At 42.5% G+C, this 20,646-nt stretch overlaps 1 protein-coding gene across 1 annotated transcript in view; it reads right to left on the bottom strand.

Annotated features, from left to right (window-relative positions):
• Window positions 1-4,712: 4,712 nt before the first annotated feature.
• Window positions 4,713-20,646, bottom strand: part of Ext1 (exostosin glycosyltransferase 1) — a 285,350-nt gene continuing 269,416 nt past the window's right edge. The window contains exons 8-11 of the mRNA XM_059246872.1: window positions 19,666-19,755; window positions 12,118-12,278; window positions 9,837-10,008; window positions 4,713-5,207 (exon numbers count right to left, since the gene is read on the bottom strand). Of these exons, the coding sequence (XP_059102855.1) occupies window positions 5,022-5,207; window positions 9,837-10,008; window positions 12,118-12,278; window positions 19,666-19,755 (609 nt within the window). The 3' untranslated portion in view covers window positions 4,713-5,021. The remainder of the gene's footprint in view (window positions 5,208-9,836; window positions 10,009-12,117; window positions 12,279-19,665; window positions 19,756-20,646) is intronic.

The raw sequence follows: 20,646 nt of genomic DNA, 5'->3' as shown, positions 1-20,646 counted from the left end.
AGGAACGCTGTGAACTGGGCACATCACCACCATTCCCTCTGGCCAACTTCCAACAGTACCAGCTGCAACTGGCCTGGAAGAGGGTTGTTATTGGGTGCTGGGCTGCAGCCAGGCTCTGAGAGTTGGGCCTCCACCCAGCATCCTCAATCGAACCTCATCTGCCTGACTTCCCAAGAACCCCCGTGGAAGCTTTAGAGTTCCCCAAACATCACTTCTTTCTGGAACCAGAATCCTTCTGTACCCAAGAGAAATGATGGAATGAGAAGCACACAGATGAAAAGTCATGTCATTTATTAATAATTTCTTTTTTTTTCTTCTATAAATCTGAAGGAAAAAGTCTTTGGTGACACTCTATAAAACAATCTATCTTGAATGGCGAAACCCAGACAGAAAGTTACACAGGTCAGTGAAGTAAATCAAGATCTATGGCTTTGAAATATCTTGCACTCTCTCACACACATTAGGACTCAGTTGCACTAAATCATTAGTACTCTGTAACAAATGGGGAAAACACTCCAGAAAAGACCTGTGTTGACACTACAAAAACATTGGCAACATATTAGAAAACTGTCCCAAATGTACATTGTATACAAAATAAGGTTTACTTTTTTTTGTTACAATTTGTCACCTAAAATAGTTCCAGTTTTCCATGTCTTTTTTTTTTTTTCCCTAACCCTCAACTTATCCTATACATTTTTTTTCTCAGCATAAATATACAAGTTCATTACATGGTAATCAGGTCATTTGCATGGCCCCAATTTTAGTAATAATTACAACTAAAATGAGAGAAATGTATTCCTGTAGAACAGAATGCAATTGCAGAAATCAATTGACCTTTGAGGCCTGAAAGGCAAATCATTACAAAAATAGTGTGACTGAAAGGCTAGCTTGACTCGATTTTAAACAAGGGTGAGGCTGCCTTTCCAAGGGTTCAGCTTGCTCCTGGATGCTTTCCCACTTATTTTGCAGGGGTTAGGGAGCAGAAGGCCCATTTGGGGTATCTCATCCATGCTCTTGGTATAGAAAATATTGGTACTTTAGGATACTGACAACTATAGTTCCAGCTAAGTAAAAAGAAACAGCATCCTTTGCTTTTGGGAAAGAGTGAAGAGGAGAGATGGCCAGAAATCACCTTCACTATCAAAATCAACAGATGTTCTATCCAGAGCTTCTGGATATTGTTACTAAATTGATGGGGTAAAAAAACCTTCTTAGGATGCTCTGTCCCACCTCACTCCTTTTAAAACTAGAAACTTGGAGTCTGGGAATACCTTCATCTCCACATGATGAATTTCACATACTAAGCGAGATGAATTGAATGCAGTTCAATATTCGTGTTTATTCACTGAGAATTTAACCCAAACTAACTTTGTTCCCATCAAGCTTGGGGAAAAAAAAAATGGAGGTGGCAACAAAAGAACTTTTTTGGTCACATCTAGTCATCAATGGCAGAAGTATTTTAAAGGCCCTTGTTCATAGTTGTCATAAATGGAAAGTAGGTAAATGAATTAACCTGTCAACTGTAGCCCTGATGTACTGGCTATATGCAGAAGGCAGAAACATTTTTATCTGAGAGTTCCTGGCAAGAGCTGATAGCCTTAAAATTGGAGCTTTCGGAGACCCCTAGGAAAGTAACACATTTCCAGGTGGAGGAAGCTTGTTCCAGCCCTTACATTCATAACTTATCTTGTCCAGCATGAGTCTCATTCAGCTTCTACCGTGATGAGGCTTTCTGCCTCCTCTCCATCTTTCAACGAGTTTGACTAAACTTTCATTGGTTGTTAAATCAAGCACCTCTTTTTTTTTTTATAGCCCATAGGTTTACTCACATCAATCATCTCACCCCTGATTAAATTAAAGTTCAGCAACCTTTATGAAAGGCCACTAGCATAATATTCCTTCAAGTCACCAGGAATTTGAGAACCACCAAAATAAAGGCTAACATAGCCTACTGTAATGAAAAGCAAAAATCATTTTCAAAAGGGAAATTGAAGGACTCCACTGGGATTGATCCTTCTTTGAGCACCATTTAGAACAAGAAGTTAAACTGTAATGCACATTAGATTCCAGGTATGAGATTTTCCTTTCTTCTGAGGCATCATCTCTGAAACATGTGCTGATATGCCTTGGTATACCCACTTCGCTATGCTATGTTTTCTGACAAGACTACAAGGATTATTGCATGGATTTTTCTCTATAGTCTCAACTTTGGGTCGTTTTTGTCACTGTCAACAAAAGTGATTATGTTTAACATATAATGTACATGTAAACCTTGATGGCTATATGTCTTTTCATATAAATACATATCCAGCTTTTAAAACACTTTGAAGAGCACATGTGATAATGCAGAGCTGGAGAAAATGTGTGAAAATCATAAGTGGCTGAGTCCTCACTGGAGTTTCTTCATGCAATTCATTAGATGGTTTGTATTATACTCTCTGCCCTTGGCATCTTACCAACTCCACACATGTTGGCCCACTTAGGGACCCCTGGTTATCATTCAAAGCAGCTGAGAGATAACGTCTGACATTCTACAGCAATGGCTGTGATTTGTCAACTTGCTGCAATGCAATCTACAACTCTTCCCTAAGAGAATTAAAATTACATCTTGCTGTTGGGCCTCACTGATTTGCTTAGCATTGTTCAATTCCCAGCTGTATATTCCAAATGAGAAAAGAACATGCTAGCTGGCATCCCAGAGAGAATTACTCAAGAGAATGACATCAAATGCAACTGTGGAGATTTAAAGGAGATGAAAAGTGTGTCAGTTCCTGTTCTCATTTGTAATTACTGCACATGTTGCTTGTGGGGACTCTGTGCCCTGTGAGCTCTGTGACAGGTAAACCTAGAAAGGCAGTCCTCCGAATCCACTCGTGGAAGTGACTGGTACAATTAGGGACACTGCTTGGCAAGTTCTAAGTTAGCTTGTGGTGGTTTTGAAAAAAAATGTTACATTCATGTTTGGAAAGGAGAAAGATATGAGTAATACCATTCTAAAAAAGCCCACCCTTTAAATACAAATAAGCAAATAGATTCATTGTTCACCCTTTAACATACTGAGAATTGCAGTTCATATGAAAACCTTTGGGAGCATTTTACTGACAGACACAAATGTAAGCACTGTGAACCTCAGAATCATATTTGGAGAAAGACTTAAAGATATGTCACATCTATTTAAGGAATGTCCCATGTTTGAAAGCAGGCTGAGGATGGGTTACACTGGATGAGAGAGAAATGCAGAGTGGTATTTGTGGGTCACAAAGCTGCAGACAAACCCCCTCTTTGAGTGGACTTCATAGCCCATGCACCTCTTCACAACATGGCATGTGTGGGCTCTGATTCCTACTCTACTGTTGGGCAGGCAATGGAGTCATTTCTCAGGACTTCAGCAAACTCCTACACTCATTCTTGTTTACAGAACCCCCTCCAAGATATTAGGATGGTTCCTTTCTCTTCCAGACATCTACAAAGAAAGGATGGATTGGAGGCCGCTGGAGTTATTTGATTTGTACTGACCTCGGCCAGTGCATAGTTCTGATGAACTTTTCTAAGACAAAATCGGAAATGAATATATGAAAAGTAGGAGAGTTCATGGAGGAAAAAGACACTAAAGTGGCTGTAGATTATTCTGTAGTCCCTAATAATCTTTCTATAACTCATCCTCTCTTGGCTCTTTCAAGGAGAAATAGATATTTAATACCACAAGCCTCCATGGTTCACGGAGATGTGCTTCGTGGAGTTGTATGTGCCTGTATTCTTAATGCTTCACAATCATAAACTTAAGACAGTATTTGTGGGAGTAAAAATATTGTTTTTAACAAGAAGCACAACTAGATTTCTCTCCATGTTTCAAAACTGAAAGAAGTCTACACATTTGTTTCTGGTTAATTTGATTGCCAAGTATTTGCTTAAAACAATGCTTAATCGAAACTGGGGTAAGAGTTCCATGGCAAGGCACATCCTCAGTAACTTCCCAGGCATCCTCTTGTTAAACAGTGTGGATTTACACAGAATCTCTTTTTTTTTCTCAACAGAGCTCTGCAACTTGAATTTTTTTTTACAAACATTAAATTGCTTGACTTATAAATAATCTGAACTCGTTTTTTCCTTGGCCTCTAAAGCATAGGGTTTTCCCAGATCATAGCTAGATGGGTCAGTGGTTGAGCATACAGACCAACCACTGGAAAGATTGGGTTTCAGCTGTGGGATCACTATTTCCATAACACACATGCTGGTGGGCTGTTGGTGCCTTGTGCAACATTCCTTAAATCTACTAGAGTTTGCTTGGTACTAATCCCCCCACCCCACTCCCATGTAAAAAGATTATCATACTTATAGTATCGCAGACATAAAGTGTTTAGTTAGAACTGCCTACCTGGAGTCAATACTTTCTCTCATGCAGCAACATTTTAGAGACCGAGGGGATCTGAACACCTAAACTGGAAAACAATCTGCACTGGTAAAATTCGAATATGAACCTGTCTTAGTGTATGCGCAGTTCTTTGTTGACACTACATCAAATAACCGATTTGTGCTTCCCATGTGATCTGTGTCTGTCACCGCAGGAAATGCTGGGTGACCCATGGCCATGGTGTCTGTAGCGAAGGGAGCAGCAGCTTGGAAATATTCACACCCAACACAATTTTGATTAAAGAAAGAACTCTGGTTTTTAATAGTTTTGATCATTAAAAAAGTTTAAACCTGCATAGCAATCATTTCAAAAATAATTATTTAATGTTCCATAATTAAACTGTACACAACCTAGTCGTGGGACACAGAAGCCAGTGAGGTGAATGGAGCCGTCTGGTGCAGTCCCAGGAGCCAGGATTCCAGCTGAGTTCTCATTGGCCTTTGTAACTTGTTGTCATTGTGTTCAGCTAAGTTTTTTTTGTTTTTGTTTTTGTTTTTGTTTTTGATACTTGGCACAGTCTGGCTCCATCGACGAGCGGATCTGCACTGGGAAGAGAGAGCAGCTGGACTCCGGTCCCATATTCTTCCCCTCCCCTACTTAGTGGGCTTCCTCAAAGCCGTTCAATGTCTCTGTATTTCTTCCTCAGAATTGAGACCTGGTCTTTAAAGAGGACCGGGTCCAGCCTCATCTGAGAGTGGATCAGCGGCATGTAGCCAAACCAGCTGGCAAACGTGTTCATGCAGCTCTGGCGCTGGGCAAAGTGGTCAGGGTCAGCCCAGCGGGAAGCTCGGGATGTCTGCGGAGAAGGAGACAAACAAGGGAGCCAGTGAGAGAAGGCAGAGTGTGGGGCAAGCACCATCCGCTGGACCCGGAAACGGCCAGCAGCAGAGTGTGGGGCCTGGCTGCTGAGCCTATCCATCCACAGAGCTGGCAGAAGGCAGGTCAGGCACACTGACTGACTTACCTTTGCCTGCAGTGTTCTTGAGATGTGGCGACTTCATCAGTGTCCAAACATACCCAATCCTGTGACCCTTTCTGAGCTCCAGAATGAAGTGAAGTGACTAAGGCTTCAGCTTCAGAGGAATGAATGAGGGAGGGACCTTTACCAATGGACTCTCAACTACTACGGTCACTCACTAGCACATTCCTTTTTGTATCTGGGACCAAACGCTATGACTCACAGTGAACTCATTCCTTCAGAGACAGTTTTCTAAATCCTTAAAATTGAAATTTCTTTAAACACAGATTTATTTTTATGTATGTATGTGAGACTATGTGTATATGCACATGCATGTGTATGGGTGCCCTTGGAAGCTGGAGTGACAGGAGGTTCTAAGTCATCTGACATGTACGCTGGGAACTGACCTCCGGTCCTCCGCAAGAGAAGCAAGCACTCTTAACTGCTGAGACATCTCTCCAGCCCTCTAAATCCCATTTGTAAACATGGTTGATGCGGAGACATGCATTATCAGAAGTCCCACTATGGATTCACTCTTTTAGCATCAAACTTTCCACCTCGATTTAAGTTCCTATCGAATGGCTTGTTAAAAATACATATGTATAACTGAAGAACAAAACGAAGCCTTTCCATGTGACTCGTGGCTAGTGCTATTCAGCCCGTAAGAACTGACATTCCCTTATAGACTGCTCTACTGAGATGACTCCATGAAGCATGAGAGGGACTCAGACACAGTGACAGACACACAGTGTCTATGCCCACAAGACTGACTCTACACTAAAATATTAACATTCTGCCCTTAACCTAACAATTGTCTTTTCAATGCCACTAAATTCCTAAAGATTATTGTTCTAAACATCAGACAGCCTCAAGTGGTATTGCTCACTCAGGAAAAAAAAAAAGTTAGCAAAGTAAAAAAAAAAAAAAATGGCTACCTTCTTTTTAGTTATACTGTCCCTAAAGCTGGTTAAATATATTTAGACCACATAAATGATTGGTACTGACTTAAAAGAAAGCCCCAACAAGTATGTTTTGTGAACAAAGAAAAGATGAGTTGTTCAATTATGGGATAATGGGACACACACACACACACACACACACACACACACACACCCATAAACATAGATAAATAAGCAAACTGTTTAGTACATTCGTGTGTGTGTGTTGGAAACATATTTCCATGAAAAGTGCATTTTAGAGGAAGAATCACTAGAGTCACTTAAAACCACAAGTATCAACATGCTTGAAAATCACATGATAAACACAAATGTCAAGTTAGCTCTGAGCAGTGGAATCAGAAAACACTACTTGTGAAGTGTTTTCACGAAGCACATTTGAGCCTCACAGCAACCAGGTGGAGGAGCTCCCCAAGTCCCAGCAGGTTCAAGGAAGTGACAGTTATTTGCTGAAGGCCGGAAAGAGGCAGAAGGAAGGCTCTGCTTTTCTAGCATCTGTACTGGGAGAAATCACGTTCACCAGTCACAGAAAAGCAAAGAATTAAAGATAACTGACTGTGTTCCCATTAGAAGAGACAGCCTCTAAGGCAGCGGTTATCCACATGTGGGTCACAACCCCCTTGGGGGGTGTCGAATGACCCTTTCACAGGGGCCATCTAAGATCCTTGGAAAACACAGATATTTACATTATGATTCATAATAGTGGCAAAATTACAGTAATGAAGCAGCAACAAAATAACTTTATGGATGGGGGTCGGCACAGCATGAGGAACTGTATTAGAGGGTCAGAGCATTAGGAAGGTTGAGAACCACTGCTCTAAGGTTAATAGGAACTTGTGGATATTTGTGATTGGTCCACTCACGCCAAAGGGCCAGTCCCAAGCCCAGGCCAAAGTGCTCATATGCAAATGGAAAAACCGTCAAGAACTTGAGCTCGTTTTTGATGGATTCCGACCCAATCCGACCCAATCAACACATACTAAAAATAAACAAACAAACAAAAAACCTTTCCAATCTAATAAAAGTGTAACCTTAAAGATAATACCCAATTGTTCCATGGACACAAACATTTAGTAACATAATGAGCGTGATGGGAAGATGGGCTCAAATGTACTATACCACCTGGGTACATGGAGATGAATCTAACACTCAGTTTAGATTTGTCTCTAAGATACGTGGATTACTGGAGATGCTCATATAGTACAACTAGGCAAATGTATGAAATGGCCACAGAGCCAACCCCTAAGATGTGACATGCTGCTAGCAGTCCACCTTGGACAAGTGCACCACCTCAGCAGAGTCTGAAAACTTCGCCTAGCAGTTTGAACAGAATGTGGTGACCTCGTATGTCCTGTGACAAAACATCTGGGCACACAGTCGGCAAAACACAGAGCTTGGCTTTGGTCATAATGATTGGAAAGTTCTTGCACATGCCCCTGCCTGTTATTTCAATTGGTACAGGAGGGCAGACCTTTCTTTGCTCAGAAAGAGCAGGTGTTTCTTCATAGCCAGCACTTCCAATACTGTCTGAAGCTGTGTGTGCTCAGTAAACAGTGAAGGACACTGTATAACTGAAAATCCTGCTAATGTTGCTTTTCTCTTGCTACATGTATTGAATTAGGAAGAAAGCCAGACAAGAAGGTTGCCATAAGAGGTTGCTAAAGTTCCCTTTGCAAAACAGATTTAAAGCCGGCTCCCATTACAAATCCCGAACAACCGAACTGACGTGATCATGGCCTCTTTGGATTTTGGTGGGGGCACTGTTTTGCTTTGCCTATTTTTTTTAAAGATATACTGCCCTGGGCTTTGAGTACTGTGTACCTGCCACTGGCCTAGAACCCTCATGGCCTAGAACTTCTGTCTCAGCCTCTCACTGGGGTTTATAGGCAGTAGTCACTATGCCCAGCTACATTTATGTTAAGAGTTGATTTTAATCATGCTTGGTGCTCCATGATTAAACCTGGGTAAAACTAACAGCTGTATTTATGTTGTTTCATTTCTTTTTAAAAATCACACTTATTTATTGATTTGTGTGTGTGTGTGTGCGCGCGCGCGCGCGGCAGTGGGTGGAGCATTGGAGCATGTGCTTGCCAAAGCACGCACATTAAGGTCAGAAGATACACTGTAGGAGTTGGTATTTTCCCTACCATGTAGGTCTGGGGATGGAACTCAGGTCTTCAGCCTTGGTGGGAATTACCTTTACCTGCTGAGTCATCTCACTGTACACCCACCTCCTTTCTCTTCTCATTTATTTGTTTGCTTGCTTGTTTATTTTGAGGCAGGGTCTCGCTTTGTAGCTCACACTCACTATGTAGTTAGGAATGACTTCTGATCTTGTCCCCACCTCCCAAGTGCTGGGATTCTCAGCATGTATGACCATATCCAGTTTATACAGTGCTGGGCATGGAACTAAACAGGCACTCTCCCACTTGAGCTACATCCCCAGCCCTCATTTCTTACATGTAGTATTGGCTCTGCCAGAAAAGAATAAAAGGGAACTTCAACTTTTAGATGGGCCTGACACTTGCAATTGGGGTGCCGGAGAATGGCAATGGAGCCTAGGATTCCATGCTCACTTCTGTATCCAACTTACTGGGGTACTTGTGGCAATACGTTAAAATTTTGAGACCCAGCTTTCCTGCCTATAAATGGGGGAGTTGGGTGAATTTTTTCCATGAAGGTATCTTTATCGTGAAAGTTTATGACCCAAAAAGACATTTGGCTTTATGTTAACACTTGCATCAATTTCATGAAAAAGATTTCACCATTTCCTTTTAAAAATGAGCCAAGAGAACTTCAGATGGTGACTCGCCCATGGCTTGCTTATATACTCTGGTTCTAGAACTGAAAATGGACAATGTGACTTCTAGTATTTCACTCTGATATTTGCTCAACTGAAGAACAACTGCCAGAAAACCGTTAAGTGGGTTGCTTGCTCCTGCAGAATCTACAGTAGACTGACATAAATCCTTTGTAGACCTTTAACTCAGCTGTGGACCGAATGCCATGTCTTCCCAGAAAACACTGCTGTGTGATCCTGAGTATGATGATCAGTAAGTGGGGCATCTGGGGAAGTCTGGTTTCATGGAGGCAGAATCCTCAAGAACAGAGTGACACCAGAGAGCTTTCTACCACACGGGGACATGGCAAGCAGATGACCATCTATAAATTTGGAAGTGGTTCCTCAATGGGTATTATGACTGCTGACACCTTGATTTGGAACTCCAGGGTTTTCAAAGTAGGAGAAAGAAATGTTTGTAACTTAAGCCTCAAATCCATGTTGTTGTGATACTCGCCCAAAGGGAATAAGACAAACTCTAAGAACATGTCACTGTCATGTCACATTATGGGTTATCTAAGAGCTTTATAGTCTTAATTATCCAAGTGCCAATCATTCCTTCCTTCGGGGCCTTCAGACAGGGCTTATTTTTGTGTTCCCTTATGACACTCCTAGATAAAGTGGAGAAATACTTATTCGGGCAGCCTGGGGAAGCAAGTTCTTTATTCTTACCTGTCCCATCATTGTCTCCTTATACTGCTTCTTCTGGGTCACTTTGATTGGAGGCAATTTTGTCACAGCGGACACCAGGAAATTCATGAGAATGTCCTCACAATTGGCCAATTGGTCTACCATGTTCTTTAGGCTGGCTGGCAGGTAATGGGAGTACAGGTAGTGATAATATCTGCAAGTGATAAAGGAACGTCTCTCAGTGGGGCCGTATCACATGATGACAGGTAGACTTTAAACACAGTCATTCTCTGAATCCCTAAAGATGCTACTGAATGCATTAATGATGACAGCTATCCCTTCCACGGTACCCACTAGAGGCCCAATAATATTCGCAGGCATTTAACAAGAAATGCCTCATCTAACCCACAAAAGAAATCTATGAGGCAGATGTTATGATATTATTATCCTTATTTTACAGATGAGGAACCAAGGCACAGAGATCCACCGGGACACAGAGATTGCTTGCCCATCACAACTTAGTATTAGGCTTGGTCAGTTGGAAAGAGAAACTGAAAGCTAAGAGGTTGTTGTGATAATGGAGATGACGATCTTCAGTGCCAGTTTGATGTGATGTAGAAACACCATGGAAACACACCTCTGAGGGCGTGCCTACAAGAATATTTCCTGAGAGGTTGACACTGCAGGGAAGATGCACCCTGAATGTGGACAGCACCATCCATGGGCTGGGGACCAAGACTGAATAGAAGGAAGAAAGCGGGTTGAGGACCAGCTTCCATCTCTCTCTGCCTCCTAACTAGAGATGCCTCCCACGCCGGCTGCCGTGACTTCCCCGTCGTGATGGACTGCGTTCTCACAGTCTGAGAAGCTGAGCCAACACACACGTGCTTGGCTCAGTTGCTTCTTTCTGCTGGGTATTTTATCACTGCCCTGAGCAAAGTGACTGAAGCTGGTGGCCAAGGGATTTACTTACAAATAAGACAAAGCACGTGAGTGAATCAGATTCATTCCTGTGGAGGCAGCAGGAGAAGGGGAAGCCCTGGGATCAAGATTTACTCAGCCAAATGTGTATATTTGGGCATTTCCAGACTTATTCCCAAGATGAGAAGACTCTCTAGTCTCTATTTTGAAATCTAAGGTAAGACTGGTATATTTTCATTAATGATCCAGTAGGAATATGGAAATGCTAACTATCTACATTCACTCATCTGGCAATTTAACCTGTCTACTGGCTTTTAGGACCAAATTTAAAGACTGCCCATTTTATATCTCTGCCTATGACTTTTTTTTCATAGCCTTTTAGGTGTCTTAACATGCCCAGGGCAAGATTTCCATTTAAAAACAGTTATTTCATCTGTACTATTACCTCTGTTGATGACACTCTAGCCGTTTGGACTTCAAGTTAGAAAATTGAGTAGGCATTAAATTCTGATTAGGTCACAATGTTGAATCAGCATCAAAATATCCCTACAGTGTGGTCCTTATTTATAGCATTGTTCACTCCCGGGTCCCAGGTAAACCACCCTTCATCTACATTTGGTTGACTACTTCCCCCAAGTTCTTCCTCCTCCTTTCACATACTTACTGCCTATTCTAATTACAGCATCCAGAGTGGATCCTGAGGACACAGCCTCAAGTCTGCTCTGTTCAAGGCTATGCACTGACCTACTCACTAGAGGGAACAATAACTTCTGTCTGAGCTCTCAGACCTCTCAGACCTGCTCCTCGACTGCCCCATGGCCACCAATCACACGCCTCTTTCCATGTTTCTCCATGTTTATTTCTGCTATTCCCAATGCCACAACAGCCTTGGCTAACCTTCTCTTGATTCTGCTTGTCTCTGCTTCTCATCTCTACAATGTAGACCATCCTGACCACTCTCCAACCTGCCCCATCTCTGTCACTCCTGCTACTTGACTCTTCATCAGTGTCATGCTGCTGTCCCTGATTTCCCCCATAGCATCTACGTTTCTCTGCTCCTCAGAATATGAGTCCTATACTGTCAGGGAACTTTTCTGTTTCACTCAATGGTGAACCAAAACCTAGAACAGTGACGTGGATGTTAAGTATCCACTCCTTATTATTCAGATACCCAACCTAGCTCTGAGTGTACCTTTATCCCTTGGCTTAACTGAAAATGCTACTCTGCCTTAACATCTAGAAAAGCAATAAGCCAAGAAGATTCATAGCACACATTTGCTACCTCAACAAAAATCAGGCAAGGATACTGACTAATTTTCATTAATGTCATTAACTAGATTTGGCCCTAAGTTCTGTCAGAAATGAGTATAACGCATTTCAATGAGATCACCCAGCTCCTCACTTGTGGTAGATAGCAGCGCCTGTCAACACCATGGAGTAGTCGTTTGTCCATTTGGATGTGTATCCCCACCGCTCCTTAGAGTTATCCCAGAAATGGCTGCGTGCAGGGTACCCCACAATCCTCTCGGGGAAGCTCTGCCATACGGTGAAGGCAAAATCCACCTGCAAGGCCAAGTACAAGCCAAACAAGCAATCAACACTGTGAACAAATGTCAACAAAACATTATCTCCCCCGGCTAACTCACAATGCGGAATCCCACGACTGTTTCAAAACATTAATTCTCCATATTCATCAGCAAATTAAACTGACTGCTTGACATTTTGTCCTGTAATTATGCACATTTTTAATGTTTCCTATGGAAGAAACTTAAGATTAGTACAGAGGAGAGAGAGAGAGAGAGAGAGAGAGAGAGAGAGAGAGAGAGAGAGAGAGAGAGAGAGAGAGACTTGTCCTTTAGAAATCCCAGTTTGTTCAAGTTAAAAAAACAAAAAGCAGTTGCTTCCCTCTCCCCAACGCCAAAGGCACACGTGGCCACTGATTCACAGGAAGCACGGCAGCATCTGCTTTGTAAATGAGAACAGATTCCCTGTGTGCATCCAGGGACTGCAACACAGCACGGCACGCACCGTAACTAGCACATATCAAAGCCCAAGAGCCTAAAATGAAAGCATCTTCTTCCGGGAAAAGTTTCTGTGAAGAATACAACTTTTAACAGGGACACGGAGAAGACATCACAAAGAACACACACCAGGTTTGTCAGGCCTGAAGATACAGGATGTTAGTGACACCAGAAGGACAGCCACCGTGAAGTCACCGAGAAAAAGTGGGGACAAGGCCAAGTTAAAACAAAAACCCCACAAGATCCTTGAAAAGGCAGGAGAGTGCCTCCCCACTGTTTATAGGAAACCAAAGCTGGGACTTCAGAACCCAGTCTAAGCTAAACACATAGAGCTACTAAGTTATCTCTTTTTAAATCTGCAGGCTCCCTTAAGGTCCTCTGGCGAATCGGGAATAAAAATAAAACAACAGAAAAGTAAAAGTAAATGATACATTTGTGATCATATAACGCTTCTGATAGGAAGGTTTATAAGGCCTTATGTGCTGTAACTCCGATTGTTTTTACAAGAACCCTGTGAGGTAGATACTTATATATTCTTCATAAAAGGGAAAACTAAGACATATAAAGGACCAGATAATTTGTCTACACTAATCTCTTCTTGGCAAGCAGTGCAAATGGAAATCTACAACTATTTCAAGTCCTTTACTGTGGTAATGGCTGAAGGACTGAATGCTAATGGTAAGTCCTAGTCCTGTAGTCCAAGATGGTCAAAAAGACCCACTAAATACTCAGAACAGCCAAAGGACGAAAACAATGGAATTTTTATGAACTAATGAAGGTGACTATATAATATAAGGGTCACCCAGTTACTGAAAAGACTACCCAGGTTAGGTTCTTGAGGTCCCTGGTTAGATATTAGCAGGTTTCAAGGCTACTGGGATGGGCCCCTCCTTCACATGCAACAGTTTGAAAAAACAAGATTTGAAGCTTAGGGACTTAGATTACTAGTCAAAAGAATGGGATCTGAGTCCTATCTCTGGCCCTGGGGAAAGACTGGACATTCTGTGCTCCAGGGATCAGCAGGTGTCTGTCTACTCAGAGGCTTTCTGGAAAAGAACATGGACGTACCACTACCCATTCTTTAAGAACAAATTCAAATGGATCTGTTAATCACCTGGACAAGAAAACATCCTCTAGGCAGTTGTCACTTTTAGAAACCCTAAGTAGGATATGACCTATGAACACATGTAGGTCAGTACAAGGGTCCCTCTTGCTACTGTCCACTCTCACTGTGAGAATGTTTTCCTCTACAATGGCGCCCCTGGGCCTTTTCCACTCCCAGCCTTGAGAACGTCTTATGCTATTCTATAATAATCTCTGCTTCTCTTTACACTATACTCTGTGTCTCATCTAATTCTTTCCTTGGAGATGAAGGACCGGGGAGCAGAGAAGCAGCCAGAGTGAGGTCCTGGCAACACTAATACAATGTGGCTGGAACTCAATTACATTGCACTATGTAAGAGAAATCAGGCTAGAAGGGCCATGCAGGATACATTTCCCCAAATATGAGATGTCCTGGATGGGGCAAATCATCGACACAGAAGACAGTGCTTGTCCAAGATGGGGAAGCACAACTTAAAACATGTACAAAGATTCCTTTGTGGTTAATAAAAATATTATTGTATAATATTTTTATATATAATTATATAATATTAAAAAATAAAAATACTGGAAAAAGTCTTAAGTGACAATAACTGTACATACTGTAAATGAACTAAACCACTAAATTTCAAAGTTTAAACTGGTTCACTTTATAATATATGAATTAGTATTCACTTTAGTAAAATAAGTTTTAAAATGGAGTGAATAAGCCTAGATCACTATTTCCCAAGCTTTTTTTCCCCCTGATTCTCATACCACCCATTCAACTAGGTAGGTAACATTTCTCTTAAACTGATTACTCTATTTTCTTCTTTTTAAATTAGTCTCATCTTAGGTAAAAATGTCAGGGAAATCCTAGGGTTGATTAGTGACTGTGTTATTTTCAAGGAAACATTAAAGCAAAAAGGTAATTGTTAAAATGAATATTCTACATAACACATCTTTTTGGAAACACTGGTCCAGAACATTAATTTTATTTTATTTATTACACTTATTTATTTGAGTCGAGTGGGGAGATACACACGTGCCCCAGTGCGTTTTATTTGATTGGGTGCGGTGAGGGCACATGGGACACAGTGTGCACATGTGGAGGTCAGAAGAAACCCTTCACAGTCAGTTCTCTCCTTCCGTCATGTGAGGTTTAACTGAGGTTGTGAGGCACCTTACCCACTGAGCCATTTTACTTGCCTGAGGAAGTTTTTAAAATAAAATTTTTATCTCCAAATTCATCAGTCAGCCTTAATGAGAAGTCACTCTCATTGTAAACAGCCATACATTCAAGTTTACATGAAACTTCAGTTTGATGCCTGACATTCTGATCTATGCCAAAGACTGCATAATTCCTATGTAGTCAGAGGTTTTCTAACATAAAGAACAATGGATAACATGTGTGCCAATGTGACCCCCCCAAAAAAAAGTTAGGAAGGCATAGGAAGATCAGGTCTGTGTGGGCCAGTGAGGACATTTCAACATGAGACTACCATTTGAGTGCCCTCTTCTGTGGGTGGCCATTGTTCAATCCACTGAGCTCCTGAACAGACAGCAACTATGGAGGAAGAATGTGCCCGTGTCTTTTCTTAACCATTTTTAAACTTTAATGTGTGTGTGGTGGTGGGTGTATATGTCACAGCACATGTGTGGAGGTCAGAGAACAATTTTCAGGAGCTGGTTTTCCCGCTACCTCTCTGAGGCTGGGTCTCTCTTGTTTCTGCCACACTGTGAACTCCAGGCTAGCTAGTCTGCAAACTTCACGTTGGCTCTCCTGTGTCTGCTTCCTATCTTGCTGTAGGTGCTGGTATTACAGATGTGTACCGCCACATATGGCTTTTTAAGGTGGGTTCTAGGTATTAAGCACAGGTCATTAGGCTTGCATGGCAAGAGCTCTGACTTACTTAACCATCTTACCTACCCTGCAGTCTTTTGTCCCCTTGCCTCTGCACAGGGACTTCTATGGTCTTTTGGCTGTGACTTAACCATTGGCTATTCTGGTTCTCAGACCATCATTTTCTTACTGGGGCCACAATACTAGCTTTCCTGAGTTCCCGGCTTGCACACAATAAGTGTAGACTTTGCAGCCCCTATGACCACATAAACTAATTCCTCATAAAAAAAAAAAATCCTTACTGGCTTGGTGGTGGTGGCACACAACTTTGATCCCAGCACTTGGGAGGCAGAGGCAAGTGGATCTCATTGATTGTGAGGCCAGGCTGGTCAACACAGAATAGTTTCAGGACAGCCAGCACTATACAGAGAAACCTTGTCTGGAAAAACCAAATAGATGATAGATAGATAGATAGATAGATAGATAGATAGATAGATAGATAGACAGATAGATAAGTAGATGATAGATAGATAGGTAGATAGATAGATAGATAGATAGATAGATAGATAGATAGATAGATAGACAGATAGGTAGACAGACAGATAGATAGACAGAGACTTAGCATGGACATGCATAACAAAACCTTATTGTGAAAGTTAAGACATCAGGGAATAGGAAGCACTTGTCAGAAACCTGAGATCAGGTCATGATAACCTACACCATCCTCAGTGCTCAGAACTAACGGTGCCAACTGATGGGATAGAGCATTATGCAGTCAAAGAATCTGCCTGACTGTCAGCACTCTTTGGGGCTTCCCATTATTCTTTGATAAAGAGACACATGGGTTGGCAACTCGCATAGAACCCAATGGGGTGTTTTTGTTGCATGAATTTCTTACTATCTCAGGGCTGTTTCAAGTCATTTCAAAGGAACTCGAAAGTAAATTCAGATAAAACTGTGATTCTTCTGATAACGTTGCTTTCATTCAGATCATTAACACATCAAAGAAGGCAAAGGTCAACACAAGACCCCTTCTCTTAAAAAATCAACATCTGTTTTCTTTTGAGGTTTTGCAGCAACTCATATAAATGTAAATAACCATAAACCAACTATATCTAATGCCCTTTAAAGGATGTAGTTTAGAAATCTACCCTTAATGCTTCAGTGAGACATTTATACAAACTAAGAACACTTGAGCAGGGTGAGTGAGTGTGTGTGTGTGTGTGTGTGTGTGTGTGTGTGTGTGTGTGTGTGTGTGTATGTGTGTGTGTCTAAGTGAATCCAATGGAATCAACATCTGTTCACCTAAAAAAAGAGAATAGGGAAACTCTGCCCACAACCATTTTAGGCAATACAACCACTTCACTGATCAGCAGGCAAAAGCAAACCAGACTGCCAACCTCTTAAATTTACATATATTTTCAGCCCACGTTGACTTCTAATTACTTCACATACAACACATGTTCCTCCCAGCATGCACTGAGTGGCTGGAACTGCTATCCTTTGAAAGGAAATTCCCCAGCACAATGATGCATTGCAGTGGTGGAAAGTTATTTCAGCCTGGGTCATGGAAAAACCACACCTGGAGTGAGACCAGTTGCCTCGTGTCCAGGGGAAGATGCAACATGAATCATACTCCAGGTCATAGGAAGATGTCCTAGGTATGTGCTGTGGATGTCTCAACTACTCATTCCACCATGGGGATGTGCTACTTGTCCTCAGTTTGCCCTCTGAAAGGCACTGCTAGTTCTTCTTGCCCTGGGATGATGGAATACTAGTGTGATGGCTAACCTTGATTATCAACTTGATTGGACTCAAAGGTGCCCAGGAAATTGGTCGAGCACATTGCTAGATGTGTCTATGAGACTGTTCTCAGAAAGGATTAACTAGGAAGTCGAAGGCTTGCTGTGAATGTGGAGTGTGAGATCTGACAAAGTGGGATTCAGGTGTGGAAGTAAAGGGAGGAGGGGAAGCCAGCTAGTTCAGACAGCCTCTGGCCCTCCCAGCTCCATGGCTGCCACATGGTCTCTGATCGGCCACATCGTCCCTGCCATGATGGAGTGGAAGCTCTGAAACTCTGAGCCAAATAAATCTTCCTTCAAGTTGTATGGCCCCAGTACGTTGTCATAGCAACAACATTGCCAACTAGCACACCCAGGAATGGTACAACCTGCTTGTCTTTGCTGGCTAGAGTATGGCTAGGTCAAACCAATGGTAGTCACCAGCAAAATTACAAAAAACAAACAAAACAAAAGAGGAAGAAAGAGAAGGCAAGGTCTCTTGGGAAGATGTGACAATAGCCACAAGATGTGACAATAGCCAGAGCCCCACGAACACAGCTCTGGGACGAGGGCCTTCACTGCATGGCTCCACCTCTCAGAGGCTGGGCATTCCTACCCTTTTCTTGTTCTTCCAGGAACGAAGTAGGAAAGCTTTTGGCTCTTACCAGACGCTTTACTGTCCTTTGTGAGGTCCATCCATCCCACCCACACCTCCTGAAGTAATTGAAAGTACTTTCATCTGAGTCATTTGACTTGAATTCTGTTTGCTGCCAGGACTTCGATAAATACAAGCCGGGATAGCATAACCCAACTACCTGGCATAGAGACCAGAACAAAGAAATCTCTCAGCAAATACTTGTTGAATGAATGTGCGCTTGGGATGTCAGCCTCCTTTTGCAGCAAGCTGCAGAAAGAAAATGCATGCTGGAGTGTCTCAAAGCTCTAACTTCATTACCACCCCTTGGCTGTTCATCATATCTTTAGTCTAACAGCCCATCCTCTTGCCAAAAGACATGGGACACAGGGGCTGTGTGTTCCCCCTGTAACGGGCACAATGCTCATCCCCAGCATCCACTCATTGAGCCAGTATTTCTAGAACTCAGACTACTTAGAAATGTCGGGAACAAGTGAGGCCCAGAACATTTCGTCCTGGGGTTAGTTAGGTGGCTTTGAAAGCAATATCTGTTCAACTACATCTGGAACAACTGGAAACAGCTTGAATCTCAAGGAAGACACTGAGGTAGCTAGCCTATTATCAATAGTAAGTGTGCCTACTAGAACCAGACTGGGGTCCAAGAGACTGCACGCTGGTAAGTGCCAATTTCTAAAATAAGGGAAAATGATTATAAGTTTTAAAAAAAAATGAAAAGAAAGGCTAATCAGCTAAGTCTCTGTGACTTTAAGTAGCTACCATTAATAATGTGATCCTGATATTCTACATTTTCATATAGCTGGCTTTTATCTCATCTATGGCTTAAAGCTTCAGAGGTCAATACTCATTCTAGTCATGGAGTTTTCTACATTCTTCTCTCTTCTTTCTCTTTTCCCATATACCTTCTTGGTGCAATCTTATATTTTTTTTTTTGGCACAAATATATGAACATTCAAAATAGATGAGGTCTCCATCTCAACCTCCAAATGAAACTGCTTGCTTCTTGCTTCTCCCTCCCTCCCTCCCACCCACCCCCGTGTGTGTGTGTGTGTGTGTGTGTGTGTGTGTGTGTGTGTGTGTGTGTGTATGGTGGGACCGGGGAGCACGCTAGATAAGACGGAAGAATGACCTTTAGACCCCAGAAGTGTGCCTTAACAGAGACTGCATACTGGGCACAGAAATCACTGTAACTGGGAAAGGGTGGGACAGTTAGTTGGCTGTGGACCACAGTTTCACGACAATGCTAAGTAAGTCTCCCATCCCTGTGTTCTACACTTGCCCACAGATACGCTGCTTAACAACAAAAGGAAATGGAAGACAGGAGGGAAGAAGAACAGCCATGCAAATAGGACCTAATTAGAAGAGGAAACAAAGGAGAAGGTGCCCGCATCAGGGTGCCAGGTGGTGGCAAGGTGCTAACAGGAATCAGGTTAATTAAAACCAATTCTTCAGGAAGTTTTGGAAAATGTTTTCAACTTCCACCAAGGCATGGGCAAGAGCAGCGCTGGCCCCTCAAGATTGACAGGGTCCCTACCTGGAGAGACCCTTCCCACCCCTGAGACATCACTCTTACCTCAGTCGTTGAAAGCACAGTGTCCTCATCAAGGCTGAGCACAGCGTCTGTGATGATGTTGTCATAGGGCAGAAACCGGCTGCTCATAACCTGGGAAGTAAGGGAGGTGGGGCGAGAGATTAGGAACAAGGAGAAGTACCCGTTCGAGTCTTACTGTCAAGAATATTCCGCCAGCCATGTCATCCTGAAGACTGCTCCACTACCACGCCATCTGCCACAGTGCAAGTCTTCCATCTCCCACCAGCAAAGATTAATCTGGGCAGCAATTATTGAATACCTATAGGTACCACACCAATCACAGCAGGGACCAAAACAAGTGTGATTCATGGCCTGCCCTTAGGAACCCACAGTCTGTAGAAATGGAAGGCTTGATGACTGGCTTTCACTCAGAATGAAAAGCGCCAGACAGGAGGGCAGCACAGACAGCTGCCTTGAAGAGCAGGTGAAGGCTTCACGGGAGAAATGATTTAAGCAGGATTGACTGGGAAGGTATTTGCCAGGCAGAGACAGAAATGGGGCAGTATAGACAGGGGTTCAGCAAATACAAGGGAGCCCCCAAAGATAACCAGTATCCCAAGAGCAGCAAAGAGCAGAGGACAAGACACGATTCCATCCTGGTACACATCTCTGGGAGGTCAGACCACTGTAGATGTGCAAACATTGACAGTATTGACTTCATATCTATTTTAGCACAAGTCAGAGAGAATGCATGTACACACATATTGCTACTATGCCAGTGGAAGGCATTAGGAATGAGAAATAAATTGATTTAAGTCTTTAAAAATGAGCATGTGTGGTGCACAGTTACAGAAGTTGTAAGGGTGGAACATGAATACATTTTTGGTGATTCTACATCTGTGGACATGGGGGTAAGAAGGCAGGGAGGACAACTGAAGTACGGAAGCTCATCTGTCATAGGCATGGCTTCCTCTTGTGAGGATCGGACCACATGGTGACTAATAATAATTTATTAGTACACGT

Source organism: Peromyscus eremicus, chromosome 20 (assembly GCF_949786415.1).
Source record: "Peromyscus eremicus chromosome 20, PerEre_H2_v1, whole genome shotgun sequence".
NCBI classification, from domain to species: Eukaryota; Metazoa; Chordata; class Mammalia; order Rodentia; family Cricetidae; genus Peromyscus; species Peromyscus eremicus.
This window is presented reverse-complemented; position numbering and strand designations above follow the sequence as displayed.